The sequence below is a fragment of the Strix aluco genome, chromosome 18 (genome assembly GCF_031877795.1).
Source record: "Strix aluco isolate bStrAlu1 chromosome 18, bStrAlu1.hap1, whole genome shotgun sequence".
Lineage (NCBI taxonomy): Eukaryota > Metazoa > Chordata > Aves > Strigiformes > Strigidae > Strix > Strix aluco.
Genome location: NC_133948.1, coordinates 2,024,376 through 2,041,222, shown reverse-complemented (window position 1 = coordinate 2,041,222; position 16,847 = coordinate 2,024,376). Strand labels below are relative to the sequence as shown.

The 16,847-nt window shown below is 48.0% G+C and overlaps 1 protein-coding gene across 2 annotated transcripts in view; it reads right to left on the bottom strand.

Annotated features, from left to right (window-relative positions):
• Nucleotides 1-16,847, bottom strand: part of CORO1C (coronin 1C) — a 48,473-nt gene that overhangs the window by 23,597 nt on the left and 8,029 nt on the right. For both annotated transcript variants that reach the window (XM_074844325.1, XM_074844324.1), the window contains exon 2: nt 5,954-6,153. In XM_074844325.1, coding sequence (XP_074700426.1) covers nt 5,954-6,148 — 195 coding nt within the window. In that variant the 5' untranslated portion in view covers nt 6,149-6,153. The remainder of the gene's footprint in view (nt 1-5,953; nt 6,154-16,847) is intronic.

The following is a 16,847-nucleotide window of genomic DNA, read 5'->3' as shown; positions in this document are numbered from 1 at the left end:
CCTGGAGAAATGAGATTTATTAGCCACACTGCCTCCTCTCTCTTCCTTAGTACACCTGAACATGATAATCTGTTACAATTGAACTGACAGTGATAAATACAAATTTTTTTTTTTAAATCAGCTCTAGAGAAACATCCAAGGTGAAATAAAAGAAAGAAATCCAAATTAGTGCCCCACTAGGGAAGGCTCAGTTATAACTCAAGCCCCTGTGCCCCTCTGAGTGGCACAGGCACCCCAGTTGGGCTAGTGAGGCACCCACAGGAGGTGGGCACTGGCTGATGGGCCAAGAGAGAAAGGACATGTAAAGGAGCTGGGGAACATTTGCTCTGTGCAGAGCGGATGTAGGAAAAGTCCGCAAGAAACCAGGTTTTAGCAGTTCCACTGGTTCACAAGGTAACTTAGATCTTTCAAAACCACCGATGTCTTGCTTTTTTATTAAGCTGCTGCAGAGTTGCCTTGAATTTCAATGTCCTCCACCCAACATTCAAAACTACTTGGAGCTGCATGGAAGAATGACCAAAATTCAGGGGGAAATATCCCTTCATAGTCTTCAACCTTGCAAACTTCTCTCACAGGGACATTGCTGTGAGACAGACCTACAGGACTAGTAGTGACAGGGGCTCCATGGCAGCCAAAGTCAAGACAACATTAACTCATTTTAATTCATATCCTTCCATCCACACTCTATCTAAAATTGCTGGAAAGGCTCAATGAGCCCACCACAGCAGTACCTCCTGACTTTATTTTACACACAATTCAGAAAAGGATGTTTGTTTGGTTTTTTTTTTTTTTTTTTTTTCCCCTAGTCCTTCCTGGAGGAACGAGAATCTGGAAGAGCTGATTAACAACTTACATATGCCATAGTTGAACACTAAGGCATGTCACTTGCAGAACAACATACTCCTTTGAGAAGATCATTCCTGAGGTGTGCACTCACCCACCCACACGCTAATTGCCTCTCAGGGCACCCATCTGATCACGGCTTCTGCAGGAACGCTGCCTATGCACAGGGAGTGCGATGAGAAGTCAGGCACACAAATGGAAAAAATCTAATAAAAGGTATATCCAAAGGGGACTGAATAAGCTCTTCTAAAGGCCTTACATAACACGACTTTCAGCTGAAGGCATCTTGCTAGACGAACTGAAACAAAAAGGAACTCTTTGCAACAGCTTTTTTTTTCTTTGAAGATACAAACTGCAAAGATTATTTGAGGAGGGGGAAAAAAAATATATTGTATCCTGTTCTGCTGTAATGTAGACCCAGCACCAGAACCATGCACTAAAGCCAGGTATTTGCCAGTCACTTTCCCCATCTCATCAAGAAACCCACAACATTTTCATCTGGGCTGTAAAACAGGGATCACCCATCGAATTGGGCGAGTAGATCCCCCACAACCCCTCTCCTTTGACAGCAGAGGCAGGGAGATCTCTGTCCTGCCGTTCCGATCGCCGTCCGAAGGGAAATGAGCGCACTGAACGCTGCGCAGCCCGTCCTAAGAGCATCCCGGAGGATCACCTGCACTCCTGAGTTCGTTCTGCTGGGAATGACATGCAGAAGCAAGGCAGAACAACCGACTCTCAGCCCTTGCACAACGCTGTTGTGAAAACACCCAACCTGCCACCGAGCACACACCCAGCCCGGCATCCCAGGTGGGAAGGGACCACGAGGATCAGCCGGGCCAACCCTTCTGGGCAGAAGCAGGGTCTAAACAAGCTGACCCAGCCCCCTGTCCAGCTGTATCTTAAAAGTGTCTGATGTTGGGGAATCCACCACTTCCCTGGGGGGATTATTCCAGTGGCCGATTGTTCTGTGAAAAATTTTCCTTTTGTGTCCAATCGGAAACTCCCCAGGAGTAACTTGTACCCGTTATCCCTCATCTTTTCCATGGGACTCCTTGTAAAAAGGGAGTTTCCACCTTCTTTGTAGCCACCCTTTAAATACTGGAACAGGGTGATAAGGACTCCCTAAGCCTTCTTTCCTCAAGGCTGAACAAACCCAATTCTTCCAGCATTTCCTCATATGGCTTCCCAGTCCCTTGATCATCTTTGTAGCCCTCCTCTGGGCCCTCCCCAGCCTGGCCACATCTTTTTTGTATAGAGGGAACCAAAACCGATCTCAGACCAGGGATCTCTGGGGGATGCGAGGAGAATCATTTCTTCCCTTACTTGCTTGACTCTTCCCTAATTCCCTGAATGACTCCCCACCATGTTGAGGTGATGGATGATTAATTGATCTCCATCTAACCTGGATGATGAGGTGATCTCCATCTAACCTGGATGATGAGGTGATCTCCATCTAATCCGATGCTGGGCACACACCCACCGGCAAGTGAAGGCTGAGGCACACACTGCTTGATTGAAGAGTTTTATCCTGGGGTTCCCTCCCTGTGCACCCACTGTTTTGCCTGGGATAAGGCTGAAAGAAAATCAACTCTGAAAGCCTGCAAGCTTCCACTTTAATGGTGATGTTCTACACTAACCCACAGTCGCCTGTAGTCCAGAATAAGCAGGCGAGTCTTCGGTGTTTTCCCCTGGTGTGTGCATTTAATGCTGATTAGCTAGCCTCTTCTCATCCCCACACCATTTACTGATATAAATTACAGCTTTTTAGAAGTACAGGGCTCATCCCAATGGAGGCCATCTCTCTGCAGACCCACCAACCTGTGGGCATTGCCATTTCCAGCAAGCCGGACGGTGGCCGTGGCTCTGGCTGAAGCATGGGAATGGCAAGTTCCTGGCAAAGCCCCGGCACATGTGCACACAGGAAAACAGGAAGTTCAGACAAAGCGTCTCCACAGCCAAACCCCGCTCGGCTGCACCGGCCCTGGCAGCGGCTGCTCTGCATCGGGCTCTACGGGGAGCCCCAGGGGAGGGGGGACACAGGGGTGAAGTTGGGGGGGACACAAAGGGATGGGGCTGAGGGGGGACACACAGGCACAATGGGATGGAGTTGGGGGACACACACACACGCAGGGATGGAGTTGGGGGACACACACACAGGCAGGGATGGAGTTGGGGGACACACACACAGGCAGGGATGGAGTTGGGGGACACACACACACGCAGGGATGGAGGGGAGGCATGTGGGCGGACACGCAGGGAGGAGCATGCAGGGATGGAAAGGTGGGGATGAGGGGGGACACGCAGGGATGGAGGGGAGAGATGTGGAGGGACACCGAGGGAGCAACACGCAGGGCTGGAAGGGTGGGGGGGACACGCAGGGAGGACGCAGCCCCCCTCGCCACCGCGGGGAAGGGGGGCGTCTGGTGGCGGAAGGAGCCGGGCAGGGCGCGGCGGCGCTGCGGCCGCGCAGGGGTTAAGGGCCGCGCAGGGGTTAAGGGCCGCGCACTTGCCGCGCCGCGCCCCCGCCCCCGCCAATCAGCGCGGCGGCAGCCGGCGGCCGCGAGCGCTGCCATGACCATATAAGGTAAAAAGCCGCGGCCGCCGCAGTGCCGCTGCGGCGCGAGCGGGTGCGCGCGCGCGCGGCGGGGCGGGAAGGGGCGGAGCGCGGCCGCCGCCTCCTCCTCCTCAGCACATGGGTGCGCGATGCGGGGGTCCCAGGGAGCTCATCCCGCCCTAAAAATCATCCCCCCGACCCCCAGCCCCTGCCCAGGGCCGGGAGCCGCCCGCCGGGCAGCGAAGAGCCGGCGCCGCAACAGAAAAAACACAATTCTGACTGAAACTTGGAAAAAAGACACTTCAAATGAGTAAAAACTGCCTTTTTTTGTGATGACACGGGCCCTCGGAAGAGCAGGCTCAGCTCAGCCCTCGCGGGAGGTCAGGCCACATGAGAATTAATCCAGAGTGACGCGCACAGCACGGGATTTGAGCAGACACGATGCAATTCAGATACCGAAGGGCTGTTCTCCCTGCGTGAAAGCTCTGAAAAGCAGCAAGTGTATTTTTACAGCTCAATTTTAAAAGCATACCCAAACCGTGGGTTAAAATTGACCCTTTCTTCCCCCATCCCCGCGAATATAACAGCAAGGATCTTGCTGCAGGAACTCTATGAAAACCTCAGCTAAAGGGGCTCAAACAGAAATCAAAGTGTTGGGGTGTTGAAGGAACTGAAGGAACAATTTCATCAGCTGAGGCTATTAAAATAAATGAGGAACACAGGAACTGGCTAGAGCAAAGCCAGCAACGTGTTGCGTTGCAAAAGGAAGTGTCAGGCTGGGGGTTTAGGAACAGAGTTCCTCCAGCTTTGTGTGAAACCTTATATATGAATATTAAATAGCTGTGTAAGACAGGAATGTGGTTGAAGGCACAAAGGCAATGACAAATAGGAAGGCAGGAGGAATAATTGAATACACCTAAAAAACCCCAAACATAAGATGGCACTTAAAAAGATCACTCAGAAGTAGGAATTTCTGCCAGGGACTGAGAAAACAGTGTGAAGTAAGAGGAAGAAAAAGGGGTGCGTGTCCTCTGCCATCGGCGTTTGATTGTGCCCTGATGCAACACGAGTGCAACTCTGCGCGGTGTTGAGCAAGGAATTTCAAATCGAGATCTGTGCCGTCGTGCGTGGCTTGGGCAAGAGCAGGACACGTGGCCCGAAGAGGAGCGCAAACCAGAATCCCTGCAAAGAAGGGCTGTTAAATAAGATGAGCAAAATGGAGAGCTATTTAAGGAGGCTAGGGGTTTGGCTTGCCTCGCTTAGCACAACTGAGGCATAAGTGAGAACTCGCTGCCTCTGTTCCTGTAATGCACTCGCCATGTGGGATGCTATATTCAATTCTGGTCACTATTTCTATATATAAACAGGGCAGATCTGCAAATGGAGCTAGGGAAAAAAGGACAGGGCTGATGACAGACTGAGGATATCTTAAGTCTATAGTTAAGAGAGAAGCTTGAGGGTCACAAAGAAAATCATGTCACAGAAAAAGACTTTCATCACAAGAATTTGCATCAGAAAGGGAGATGAGAGCACTGCTCTCCAACAAGGGTGGAAGAAAGATGCTCTGCGATTTTTTCCATGCCGTATCAAGGGGAAACAGGAATTTATTTCAGTCTGAGACACCGCTCCTGCTCATTTGTGTGCTTTTATACCACAGCATTGTAAGAGCCTGCCAGGAAGGCTTCTGTACCCATCTTTTCAGCCTCCTTCCAAACCTTTGATCCGGCCATTCTCACGGCTGGCAGACAGGAACCTAACTTTTCTGTGTGTTTTGCAAATCACACCCCTGGGATTCTACAAATAAATTCAAAGTGTAAGGGAAAGAAGTAAAGTGTATATACGGGCTCACTGAAAGGTTATTTATTGGAGACTTAGAGGCATTGTGCACAGCAGAGAACATAAGGGGTGTTTCCCTGCCTCAGATCAGAGGAAGCCCCTCTCCTTGGTATGTCGGGTACTGGGGATAACAAGAACTGGCTGAAGTATAATAAAGCCTAGACACAGCCCTGTGATCTGGGAGACCCGCAGGACAGCTGCGATGGTACCCGGAGGTGCTGTTTTCTTAACCAAGATTATTCTTATACCACATAAAGAGTAACTGAAGGGGCTGGCAGCTGCCTAGACCAGCTCTTCCTGGAACCAGCTCACCCCTTCGTATCCATCTGATACGGGGCTACAAGGAGTAGTTTGGTTCAGGTGCATTCCCGAATTAAGTGATGCTCACAGAGCTCGAAGCTGAACCCCTGACAGTGGAAAAACCTGACCATTGCTATCATAAACAAAGAGGCTTCATTAGGAGTATGATTCTACGTAAAAACTTCTGCCATAAAGAACTGGCTCAGATTAGTCAAGCAAACCACTTATTTACTGTGTTTAATGTACAGGAAGCGTTACACTGATTACAGAGACATTAAATGGATTCTTACATGGCACTACCGAGCAGGATCTGTCACAACACGGCAGAGACTTCACAGCCTTAATGTTATTCATAAACAAGTGCTGAAATGACAACAAAGCTGAGCATGTAATAGCAAAAAACTTTCAAAAAGCACTTACCTTGTGCAAAGGCAGCACCAGGAACGCTCCGCCACCGCTAGCATCTACAATTATTGCAACAAATCGGGGGTTTACTGCACAAAAGGAGCTATCCCAAGTAACACGGGAAACGCGGATGTCGTCGTAACACTGATCGTTTTTCACCGCTTGGCCAAACACGTGCCGAAATTTGCTCTGTCGTACCACTCGCCTCATTGTGTCTGCAGAGAAGAGGAACGTCAAAAGAAGGAGATCAGTTACAGGTGCAGGGACCTCCTGCTCGCCCAGAAGGTGCCTGCCAAGGACCTCTGTGAACCCTCTCATCTGTGCCATCACCCAGCTTCCAGCAACACAGAAATAACAGAAATACAGCCTCACTCACTATTCCTGCATCTTGCTTTGGACCTGCTAAGTTCTCAGCCAGTTTTGCCTTGGTGGTTTTTTTGTTTTGTTTTGGTTTTTTTTTAATAAAGTTTTGCGCTGTCTTGCACCAAACAACTGAACTGCACTTCCAAGGGTGTTTTACAGAAAGAATTTGCTGGTTAAGCATCAGTTTTCCCATTGTAAATGTATTCTCTTATTGCAGTAAAGGAAGTTCCTAATCCTAAAAGCAGTTTTTAGACAAGTCTCCACATATTTTCGGGGATAAATCTGGTCTCAGATTGAACTTGTTTACTTTCAAGTCAGACAGGGTCCAGAAGATGTAAATAAAAATGCAAGCTCTGAAAATCCGGTGTTCCTGTGAAGTGGTTCCACATGTTCGCTAGCTTCCATTTCTTTCTTCTAACTCCAAAATCTCACTGAAAAATAATAAAATTAAGTCTCCTAGGCAGAAAGGAGTAATGGAAACAAGCTAATGACTCAAATTAACTTAGCGTGTCTGTAGCACTTCTCCTTCTCTTGAGAAAAATAATTTTCAAGAAGGCTTGAGTTAGAATAGAGGGAAAGGGACTGGCATGGAAAATTCCAGCACCCAAGCCCTGGAAGAAGACACAGGCACAACACCACATGCGGACACCAACCCTGGAAGTGAGCAACTGTCCTGCCTTCCACGTACACAACCTTACGGAGCCCCCGCATCTGGGAAGGGCTTTTCCCATCGTACAAGATTTTTTCCCTCAGTTGGTGCTCGCAAGAGAAAGAGGAGCCTCCATATAGCATCTTGCTTTTACATATGAGAAAAATATTTCTGTCCCAGTCTCGAGGGAAAGCAAAAAAAATAAAATAAAAAAAAAAATAAGTCGAGTCCACCTCCTATCTCGCCTCCCAGTAGGTCCCCAAGCACATGCAGAGGCTGGGAAAAACTGCTCAAGCTTCATGGAGCTTCTTGCTCCAGACCCACCACCCTGATGCTCTCAAGTGAGAGACTCTGAACGCGGCTCCAGCACGACTCCCTCTGCACAGCCTGTCTGCAGCAGAAGTGATAAAAGGTTCTACGTCTGTCTCTAACTGCAAAAGCGTTGCCTGAAAGCGCAGAGAAAAAGAGACTTCAGAATGATGGCTGTTTTGTAGTCTCGGAGGTTAAAAAAAAATAATTAACAGCAACAAAAAGCTGAATAACTAACAGAAAGCGCTCATCAGAGCTGGGAAATAAGCAGTCACGTAGTATGTTTGAAGAGGAGAAATGTTACAATTAACATAACAGACAGCTATCCAGTGAAATACTCCAGTTTCTGCATAGATAAGAAAAAAAAAAAAAGAGTATTTGTTTTCCACCAGCTCCCCCCGACCATGTCCAGCCAAAGCATTTGGGAATTGGCCTTGGCCACATCCACAGCAGCTCCGTCTCCTGTCAGGGCAGTTGCTGCCGACACGGCCCCGCTGCCGAGGTGCAAGTGCCATCAGAGCCACCAGCGTGACGGTGGGAGCAAAGCCCAGGTCGCGAGTTACCCGTTCGGGGAAAAGCCAGCTTCTCTACAGACACACAAAATAAACGCACCGATGATGGGGTCGGTTTTGTGATGGGGACATCTGTCCCCAGGTGTGGGCTGGAGGCCACCGACCGCTTTCAGAGGGGCCAAGCAGATGGCAGTGGCTGTCAGCCACCGCTGACCTGGCCTCTGCCAGCCGGTGACACAGGCGTCAAGGGCTCGGCCTTTATTTCCAGCCATTGCGAGTAGGTGGGTTTTCCCCGCAGCGTTTCTGACAGTACCATTTCTGTATTGATGTCCTGTTAACTCTCCCCAATTAACTCAGACATTTCAAAGCTACAGAAGTGCCACAAACACCATTTTATTAAGAGCTCACGCAGTTTAAGAATAAACAGGTGTAGTTTTTAAATGCAAAATTTTGTGAATGATTGGCGTGTTTAAGATGTCGATGTGGAAAAAAGCTATATGTAAATTATTAACGATTACCATCATATTACAGATGAACTTAGGCTTCCTCTGTACTTAACATCACTTAATAGAACTGCATACTACACTTTCTGTCAACTATTTAACTTACAACACAAATAAAAGGCCCTTCCCACGCTGGACACACCCAGTGACACTGAAGTGCAATAGGAAGTCATAAAGCAGGAGCTGCTCTCCAGCTCCAGGCAGCAGGTAGGAGCGCACAATCCAGACACCGATTTCTTTTCACGCTCATAACGCACAGCAACACCCAGAGAGTTCAGCCCTACAGCTGGCTGGAGCAGCCGAAGCCGCAGGACAGACAGTACAATGCAATGGGACTATGAAATATTAGGAGCAAACCATTACACACACGGGACAGATAATTAATCACCTGGCAGCGAAGGGCACCCATTGGGAGGGGGAAAATACAACTGCGCCGCTCACAGTGCGATGCGGGTTTTTGTGTTGTTTTCAGGCAGAGGAAGAGATGAAGTTCTCCAAAATGGATGGGAGAAACTCTGCCGAAGCAGATGGTACGTCGTGCCTCGAGGTGGAGTGCTGCCAGCGCAGGCGGCTTGGTGGGCTCCCCAGGGATGCAGCGTGGCCGTCCCCAGCGGAGAGGGAGGGAGGGTGAGACAGGACACAGCTCCATCCAGGGACACCAGCCCCGTTCCCTGCGTGGATTCAGAGCAGGAACCCAGCCGAGCCCCAGCCCCACTGAATCACGCACAAAGAAACAGTGAATTTCAACTCAGAGATCCCCGAAAGACAAAAACCACGTTGTACTATCAAGCTGCCCGAGGCCCAATTAAGATACATCATAAAAAAATGCAGTTCCACACCCAGTTACTAATTTATTGTGTAGACTCATTCAGAGACCTGTCAGACATTTTCATCCCGAGAGGGCTCCTCCCAGCCGCCAGCAGTTTGGGTGCTGCATCCACGGCTTCGACCCTGCCAAGTCCTGCGGTGAGCACCCTGCAAGAGCAGCATCTCCCCCTTCCTTCCTCCCTCCCAGCCACTTCTGTCCCTCACTGGCAGGCGAGGTGACACCAGGCCACCCCAAAGAAGCAGGGATGGTCTTGCAAAGCCCCAGCCTGCTGCAACACCACCGGAAGCTTGCAACCACCTCAGCCCTTTCCCTCTTGAAAACCTTGCAGCAAAACCCTACTCACTCCTCTGCCTGGGGTGTGTAACTCGACTAGGAGAAGGGAAAAGTCCTCTGCTTTGTGCACAGTCAATTTTCATGACTGTTCACCCACTGGCAATGTTCCCATCCCACTGTGCATCAAGATTAAAATCTGATGGTTTCGAAGAAGGTAAAGCGAGGGCTTAAACCTGCCTTGCTGAGTTAACGTGCAGCAAATTGCCCGGTGTCAACGTATCATGTACCCAGGGGTTTTGTAATTTGTCTGCTTTAATGCTGGGAATATGATATGATAGCTAAGAAGAATAATTATTTGTATAGCTTGGATAATTATATCTTTCCTTCACTTGATCGATACCAGAACACCACAAAAAAAACCCCCAACTTATCTCAAATATCAGATACTGGGAGGTCTGCCACCCCTTGCACTCTAATGGCAGAGAAACACCCTTTATCCTATGGGGAAATTCTACTCCTTCATTTCCCTCATTTTTACCATTTGATGGAAAGGGTAATTTTTTGGTTTTGTATAAATGACTTAAAAAATGCAAAGAGCCAGATGTATCCAAAAATACCCTTGTTTGTTCCAAACGGATTTATTCGAGCACACCTTCGCTGCCCTCTTCCCCACCTACAGCTCATCATCCTTAGCAGGAACTCTCTGATGAACACATGGTGAGCAGCCTCCAAGTCCTCATTTCCATAGCAAAGGGAGTGATGCTTGGCGTTGGATCACAGCCATTTTGATCTGGCTGCTCTCCAAAGAGAAGGGGGGGTTGGAAATGTGCAGGCTGCAGTTATAAAGAGGCAGTGGCTGTGGATCTTTCAGCACACCACAGAAAGCGAGCAGGTGAAAAACAAAACAGGGTTAGCTTGATCCTGAGCACCAAAAAGAGTCATCTTCTCCCTACCCCAGCCTCTTGTGAAAACATGAAGGGCATTTAGTATCCTCATTTGTTTCTCAATACTGCAGTGCAAAGGATCCCCTCCTCCACCATCTGCAGGAAAACCACAGCTGAATTTGGTTGCCACAGGTTCTCTCAGCAGGGCCATGTTGCAGGCAGGGTGCAGGCAGGGGCTCCCAGGTTGGCTACTTGGAGGATTATCAGGTGAGGCACCAACATCTGAGATGATTCACCATAAGGAGAGACTGATTCAGCCTCATATGCAAAAGTATGACCCGGGACCCTTGGGAAGTGACTTTGGAAATGGGCAAGAAAGCACATGCACGGTCAGTGGGGCTGTGCTAGGGATTTGCTCTTAGGAAGGGAGCTTGGAGAAGAATTTTAAAGAAGGAAGTTAATTAGATCATTGTCTGTGCTGTTAAATCTTAGCTAAAGAGCTGGAACGATCTCCATACACTTGCTAGACAGGAAATTTTTTTTTTTTTTTTTTGTAAAGTACTAATTTGGAGGATTTAAAACCTCACAGCTAGGAGTTGAAAGGAGTTTAAATTTTGCCAGAGTTACAGCCCTCAGCAAAATTAAAACAGAAGCGTTAGACACCCTGCAAAGACCACTACAATAGAAGTGCTGACAGATCTATGACTGCGCTGATCTCCTGGATCCCGCTCCGCGACACACGGCATCTTACACGTCCTGGCGGCAACAGAGGAAAGAGCCTTCAAAACCTCTTTTTTTTCCCTCCCCAAATGTCAAGTGACTTCCAGCTGAATTTTACCAAACATTTGACTTCGTCTCCCACTGTCTGTGCCCGCTGTACAGCTCAGCCGCTGGCCTTTGTATCAGCATTTAAATGGACCTTAGAAATGCAGGATGCCGTCAGCCATGCTTGCACAGTGACACTTTTCATTCCATTTCTTTCTGATCTCCCATCATGATGTGTCACAAGAGTTACCATGAGTTTGCCCATTTTCCTGTTTATAAAGGATTTATCTGTCTCAAGAATTCAACAGATGTATTTCTGTGGCTTCGGAGGGTTTTCAGCCTGCTTATGCAAGAGGAAACGCATCCTGCTAGGGAACACTTACAGGAAAACCCCCCACTAATGGCAAAATCCTGCTCAGCCCATGTGATTGTGATCCCTTCTGGAAAGGGAGGCATTTGAAATAAAAGGCTAGTTTAAGTCACAGGCAGCCGGAGGCTACTGTTCAAGCGGGGTGAGGAGATACAAATCCACTGGATAGGGAGAACAGCATTTATAAAAGGTTGGTACTTAGGACTGGAAAGGCTCTTCCTTAAGTGGAAAATGTCAAGATAAGTTGCAGCTGTTGATGATGAGCCCCCAAACCTCAGAGCCTTATTGAAGAGGTCACATACACATCAGTGGCAGCCTTGGAATAAATGTACAGTCTCAGATAACTATTAACAAACGAGAAGCAGATAAGGAGAAAAAAAATCAAGATACACTATAGGCAACACCACCAGCACCGATTACAAATGATGATTAATATCAGAGGGCACCTGCCTCATTTGATATGGGTCAGGCAGGGTGCTGGGGCCAGCAGGGAGAGGGGACAGTCCCGCTGGTGAAACCACAAGACAAGACAGCCCACGCCACAGGAGCCTGACACAGGGAAGCCCAGAGGTTTCTCGAGTACCGACGCATTGACCGAGCGGCCCAAGGTCTTTCTGAACACCTGGGCTGAGATGCTTGGGCCTCATCTGCTGAAGTGATGTGTGCTTAGAGCTGAATCCTTTTTTTTTTTTTTAAAAAAAAGAGAAGTATTTTATAATCCTAAACCAATAGTCAGGCCATAGATGTTTCAACCTGAGGCCTAAGTGCCCCCAGCACGAAGAAAACACCCTCCCTCACCGCAGGGCTGAGCCACATCTGTGGAGCAGTTGGCCATCATGGAGATAAGCACCGGAGAAAAGCCCACAAGGAATCTAGTAATTCACTCTTCAGAGCACTTTGAACATCATATGGTAGATAAGGTACAGAGCTGCATATGGAATGGAGGATATAAGCATTCAGAGGTTTTAAAGCCCTAAAGAGACCGCTATCCTGCTCCAGAGGCAAGGCGGACTCTGTTCCACCGCCACAGCCATCACTACATGCCTGGCAGAGCAAGCGGCCGTGGAGCGGGGACTGAGCTAACAGCCATACCCCACCACATGTGAAAAAGGGAACGAATATTACCCAGGTTATTTCCTAATCACTCTCTTCTGGCATTTCTTCACTTCAGAGCGCTCAGTTGTGCAACCTCCGTGGGTTCTCTGTAACCCACACGTGTGCACGGCCTGTTGTACGCACACACACGCGTGTGCCTGTGGACATACACTGCCTTCTGCTTGGTCTAGCTGCACACATAAATACTTTACAGCCTTCCCATACTGCACAGGACAGTCTTACAGACTCACTCATCTAGAAGAAAAGTCTGCCAGATCATTTTAAGGCCAGCATTTTTGAGCACACCTTTGGCGGAGGAAGGAAAGCGAGACACATCCGTGGGGGAAGCAAGCAGGCACACGGTTGCTGCCGGCTCCACCAGCTGAGCCATGCAGACAGCAAGGACCATCCATTCTTTGAAACCAACTGAGCACAGACTGACAAGCCCCAAAGGAACACACTACCCACCACACGAGACCAAGGTCAGGGCCATGACTGGCATTAGACCACAAGAGCAGTAAATTGCCACCACTCTCACAGTGGAGAACCAGTGTGCCACCAGCAAGGCTGAAGGAGGACTTCGTCTCCCTCTCCAAGTATCAAGGGAATCAATGAACTCAGTCTCATGATATTAAGTCTTGCAATATTTGGGCAAGGGAGGAAGCAGAAAAAAAAAAAAATAAATCACACGGCCACAAGAATTTCAGCTCGCCCTAGGACTTCACATGAAACCTCTGGCAGAAAAAAGGAACAGCGATGAATACCTCGATGCAGTCCGCTACTTTTAAACAGAGTGCTATTCCCTCTCTGGTATACCATTTCAAATCAATTCATATTAAGTCCATTGCTGACAGAACTTTTGTTTTCAGATGTTCAGAGTTATTTAAACCAAGGGTGAACACTACTACAGATGGTCACAATTCCAAAATACATCTTATTTGTGCACAGATTATTTTCAGTCCTTGGTTACTTTAGCCTAGTTTGAGCAAGACCCTGCCATCTGATTTCACTTCATTTTAAAGACAAAAAGCTGGAATATGAACTTAATACTGAAATTTCCAGCTGTTATACCGCTGGTGAGATTCTATTTTGGGATGGGAACCTAAACCACAGACTACCAGGGAATTCGATTATATCTCAACTGGGGAGCCCAGCACATTCAAAAATGTAACACAACCCAAACCTAAAATAAGCTGAAATTGCTGTTCTGGACAAAGTGCAAGGTGTTGGTTCTAACCTGTGAAATACTTGATATGATTCTGGTTTTCAGAGCTGTACCCTGAAACGATAGTACTAAGACCGTTATAATATGAAGAACTCGAAGTCAGAAGTGCCTGTAATGCTTAAATCTTCAAGGCATCATCAAGAAGCACGTGTTATTTCCTAAGTGTTTACCCTGTGCACACGTGTCTCAGGCGCACATCTCCCATGCTGTGGCTGACACTCCTTTCACATGCACGTAGGGGTGCAATGGCTATAAGATTTCCAGGTATGCAATTCATCTTCTTGGGGGATCTTACTATTCGCACCATTTTGTAGCTTGTACCGTTATGGTCTAACATTACATCATTTATCATAATTTACAGTGACAAAAGGACACCGCAGTTGAAAGTCATTACCCCAAACAGAGAGCATTGTCTGGCTTCATTTAATCTGTGTCATCTACCATAAAGCTAGAGCAATGAATGCACACAAAAATCATTACACAGAATGATTTATCAGGACGCCATAATGGGATGGGTAACCAGCAAAGAGAAACACCGGAGCAGTTACACAAACCCTGGATCTGAAATGGCGAGGCAGCTGAGGAGCAGGAATGGGTGCCAGAGCAACCACCTCCAAACCAACCTCCTCTTTTGGGTTTATTTCTTTTATAGTATCTTCTGTCAGGTGGCACTAAAGCTGCCAACCTCAGAGGTGGTGAAGTGTGATGTATTGGGGGATATTTGCATGATGGTAATTTAGCACATGCTGGGCAAAAGAGGTCGGTAAAAATGAAAACAGAGGACGGGTGAGCACATTAGAGAAAAAAAAAAAGCACTGAAACCCAGGACAAAACCTCAGAGAGGCAAGTAACATACAGAACACATGGGGAAAAGAGGACTGGGGTACCTGTGGACTAAGCAGCCCTGATGCCTCAGTGCATCTCTGCATTTCAGCCTCCACTTTTGCTGCTACCAGAGACTGGGTAAGGAAAGGGAAACCTTGCACTGGAGTAGACAGACTCCCCCCCTGAGACACCGCTGCTCCAGCAGCTGCCCACAGCCTTTCAGATGCTCCCCTCTAAGAGCCTTCATTCTCCTCCACTGGAATAAACACCAGGGATGCTTCTTCGCACACTGTATCCTCATCCTCTGCCAAGAGATGGAGCGATGTACTTCCAGAGCTGAACAACAGCGCTATGAACCTCAGCCAGACACATTACACCAGCACCATGGAAGATGCTACTTACACCCCTGGGGACTGACTGCATCACCCCCCTTCCCCCCTCCAGTAAAAGCAGCACATGCCACCGAGAGGAAAGCAACAGGGCTTCAGACCACACTTCGACCCTGAGGAAGACATGAGAGGGAGAGCACAACCCCCCGTGCAGAGCTGCAAGTCAGCAAGCCTGTTACAACAGCCAAGCACCAGGATTCCAGTTAAGAGAAGTATGCAGATAAAATGCTTTCTCCACAGAGCTGACCTAGTTCTCTTATCAGTGCAACAGAGCTAACAAGGAAGTATCAATCTGTTCAGAGCTGCTACCCCAATTTACTGAATTCTTCTGCTCTCTTGAAGGTTACATGCAAGCTTCTTCCAGATCATGTTCCTGAGACACATCGCAAGTTGGGGTTTTTTTTAAACCTAGTTTTGGGCAAAAGCTTAGTACCAGCTAAGGATGGTGGCTCTTGCCCACCATAGCTTCATTAATTTCTCACCAGATCACTGCCAGGTTCCACCTTTCCCAGCTAAGGCACAAGCACCTTCTTCTAACATGACAGAGCGCTAACAGCAGAAAACAACTGCATTTTCTCCTACAACTTGAAGCAATCAAACATGCCCAAATGAAATAAACGGCAAACACACCTCTGTCACTCTGTGTGTGACAGAGGAGCTCCAGTAGCCGCTAGACCTGAAACTCAACTCCTGATACAGGACGTAGTCTGTCCCCTTCAGGGATGCACTTAAGGCAGAAGCCAGGCAGACAGCAGTACCGGGTGCTGGGAGCCTAAAGCACAGAAAGGGTAACACGTGCAGATTTCCCACTCGGCAAAAGTCAAGAAAAGGTGCAGACATGAAGGTAAGTTGATTAACACAGTATTTTCTAAGGTAAGCACAATTCCTGTTAAACTCCGGTGGCTTTAAGACATTATTGGAAACATTACATTGCTGCTCCTTGCTCACAGTTAATTGGATCATTTCTTAAAAATATGACAAGAAAATGTATCAAAAATCTCCGAAGGTCTTGATAACTGTTTTCTATTCCTCCTCATTACAACATGCTGTGGTATCCATGGGAAGAAACTATAAATGCTAAAGATATTTTAAGGAGATAAACGGTGTCATAGGTAAAAAGTCAGAGGTCCCAGTTCTTCAAGAGCACTGTAGCACCCGCAGCCTGAGAGCCACCACCAGGAAACCAAGACCTACAGAAAGCCCTCCCACTACAAACACAAAGTTAGCAGGGACGCAGATTCCTCACAACCTAGAAATAAAGCAGAAACAACAGATCAGCACAACCGAGGCTCACAAATAGACCAGCCAAGTGTGAGTCAGACTGACCAAGCGAGGATGCAGCATTCTCCAGATGGCCCTGCCCGACCACAGAGGCTCCGCTGGTCTGCTGGATGGAGCACAACCCCCAGACCTGCCGGCAGCCTGTTGAGAAAACACCGCGGCCTTGGGGGATGCGATGGGAGAGGAGTGGGATGGCCAAGTGTCACGGCAGCACCTCTTGGACCAGCACTGTGGCCGTAATGGCAAGTGTGATGGGCCACTGAGCTGGACAGTGTCATGGTCAGACTGGAGTTACAGCCCAGACCAGTATGGTCCATCCTGCAGTTTAGAATGGAGACACTCTACTCCCAAAAGTAAGAACGGGCTTGGTTAGTGTCCCCTAAGAAACACCTTCATCCAAAGGCTGGCTAAATCAGAGCCCAATTTAGCAACTTTCACTTCTCAAGCTATTCACTAACACCCATCCAACAGGTCAGGCACTCACGTGGAATCTTTGATGTTCTCCAAATAAAACCAACAATGGTTAATTGTCAAAGACAAGTCAATATCCTCAGCATTGAAGAACACAGAAGGTTCAGACTGGACAACGCAAACACGTTTCAGATTTTAATGCTGTACAAATAAGCTGCAAAATGAA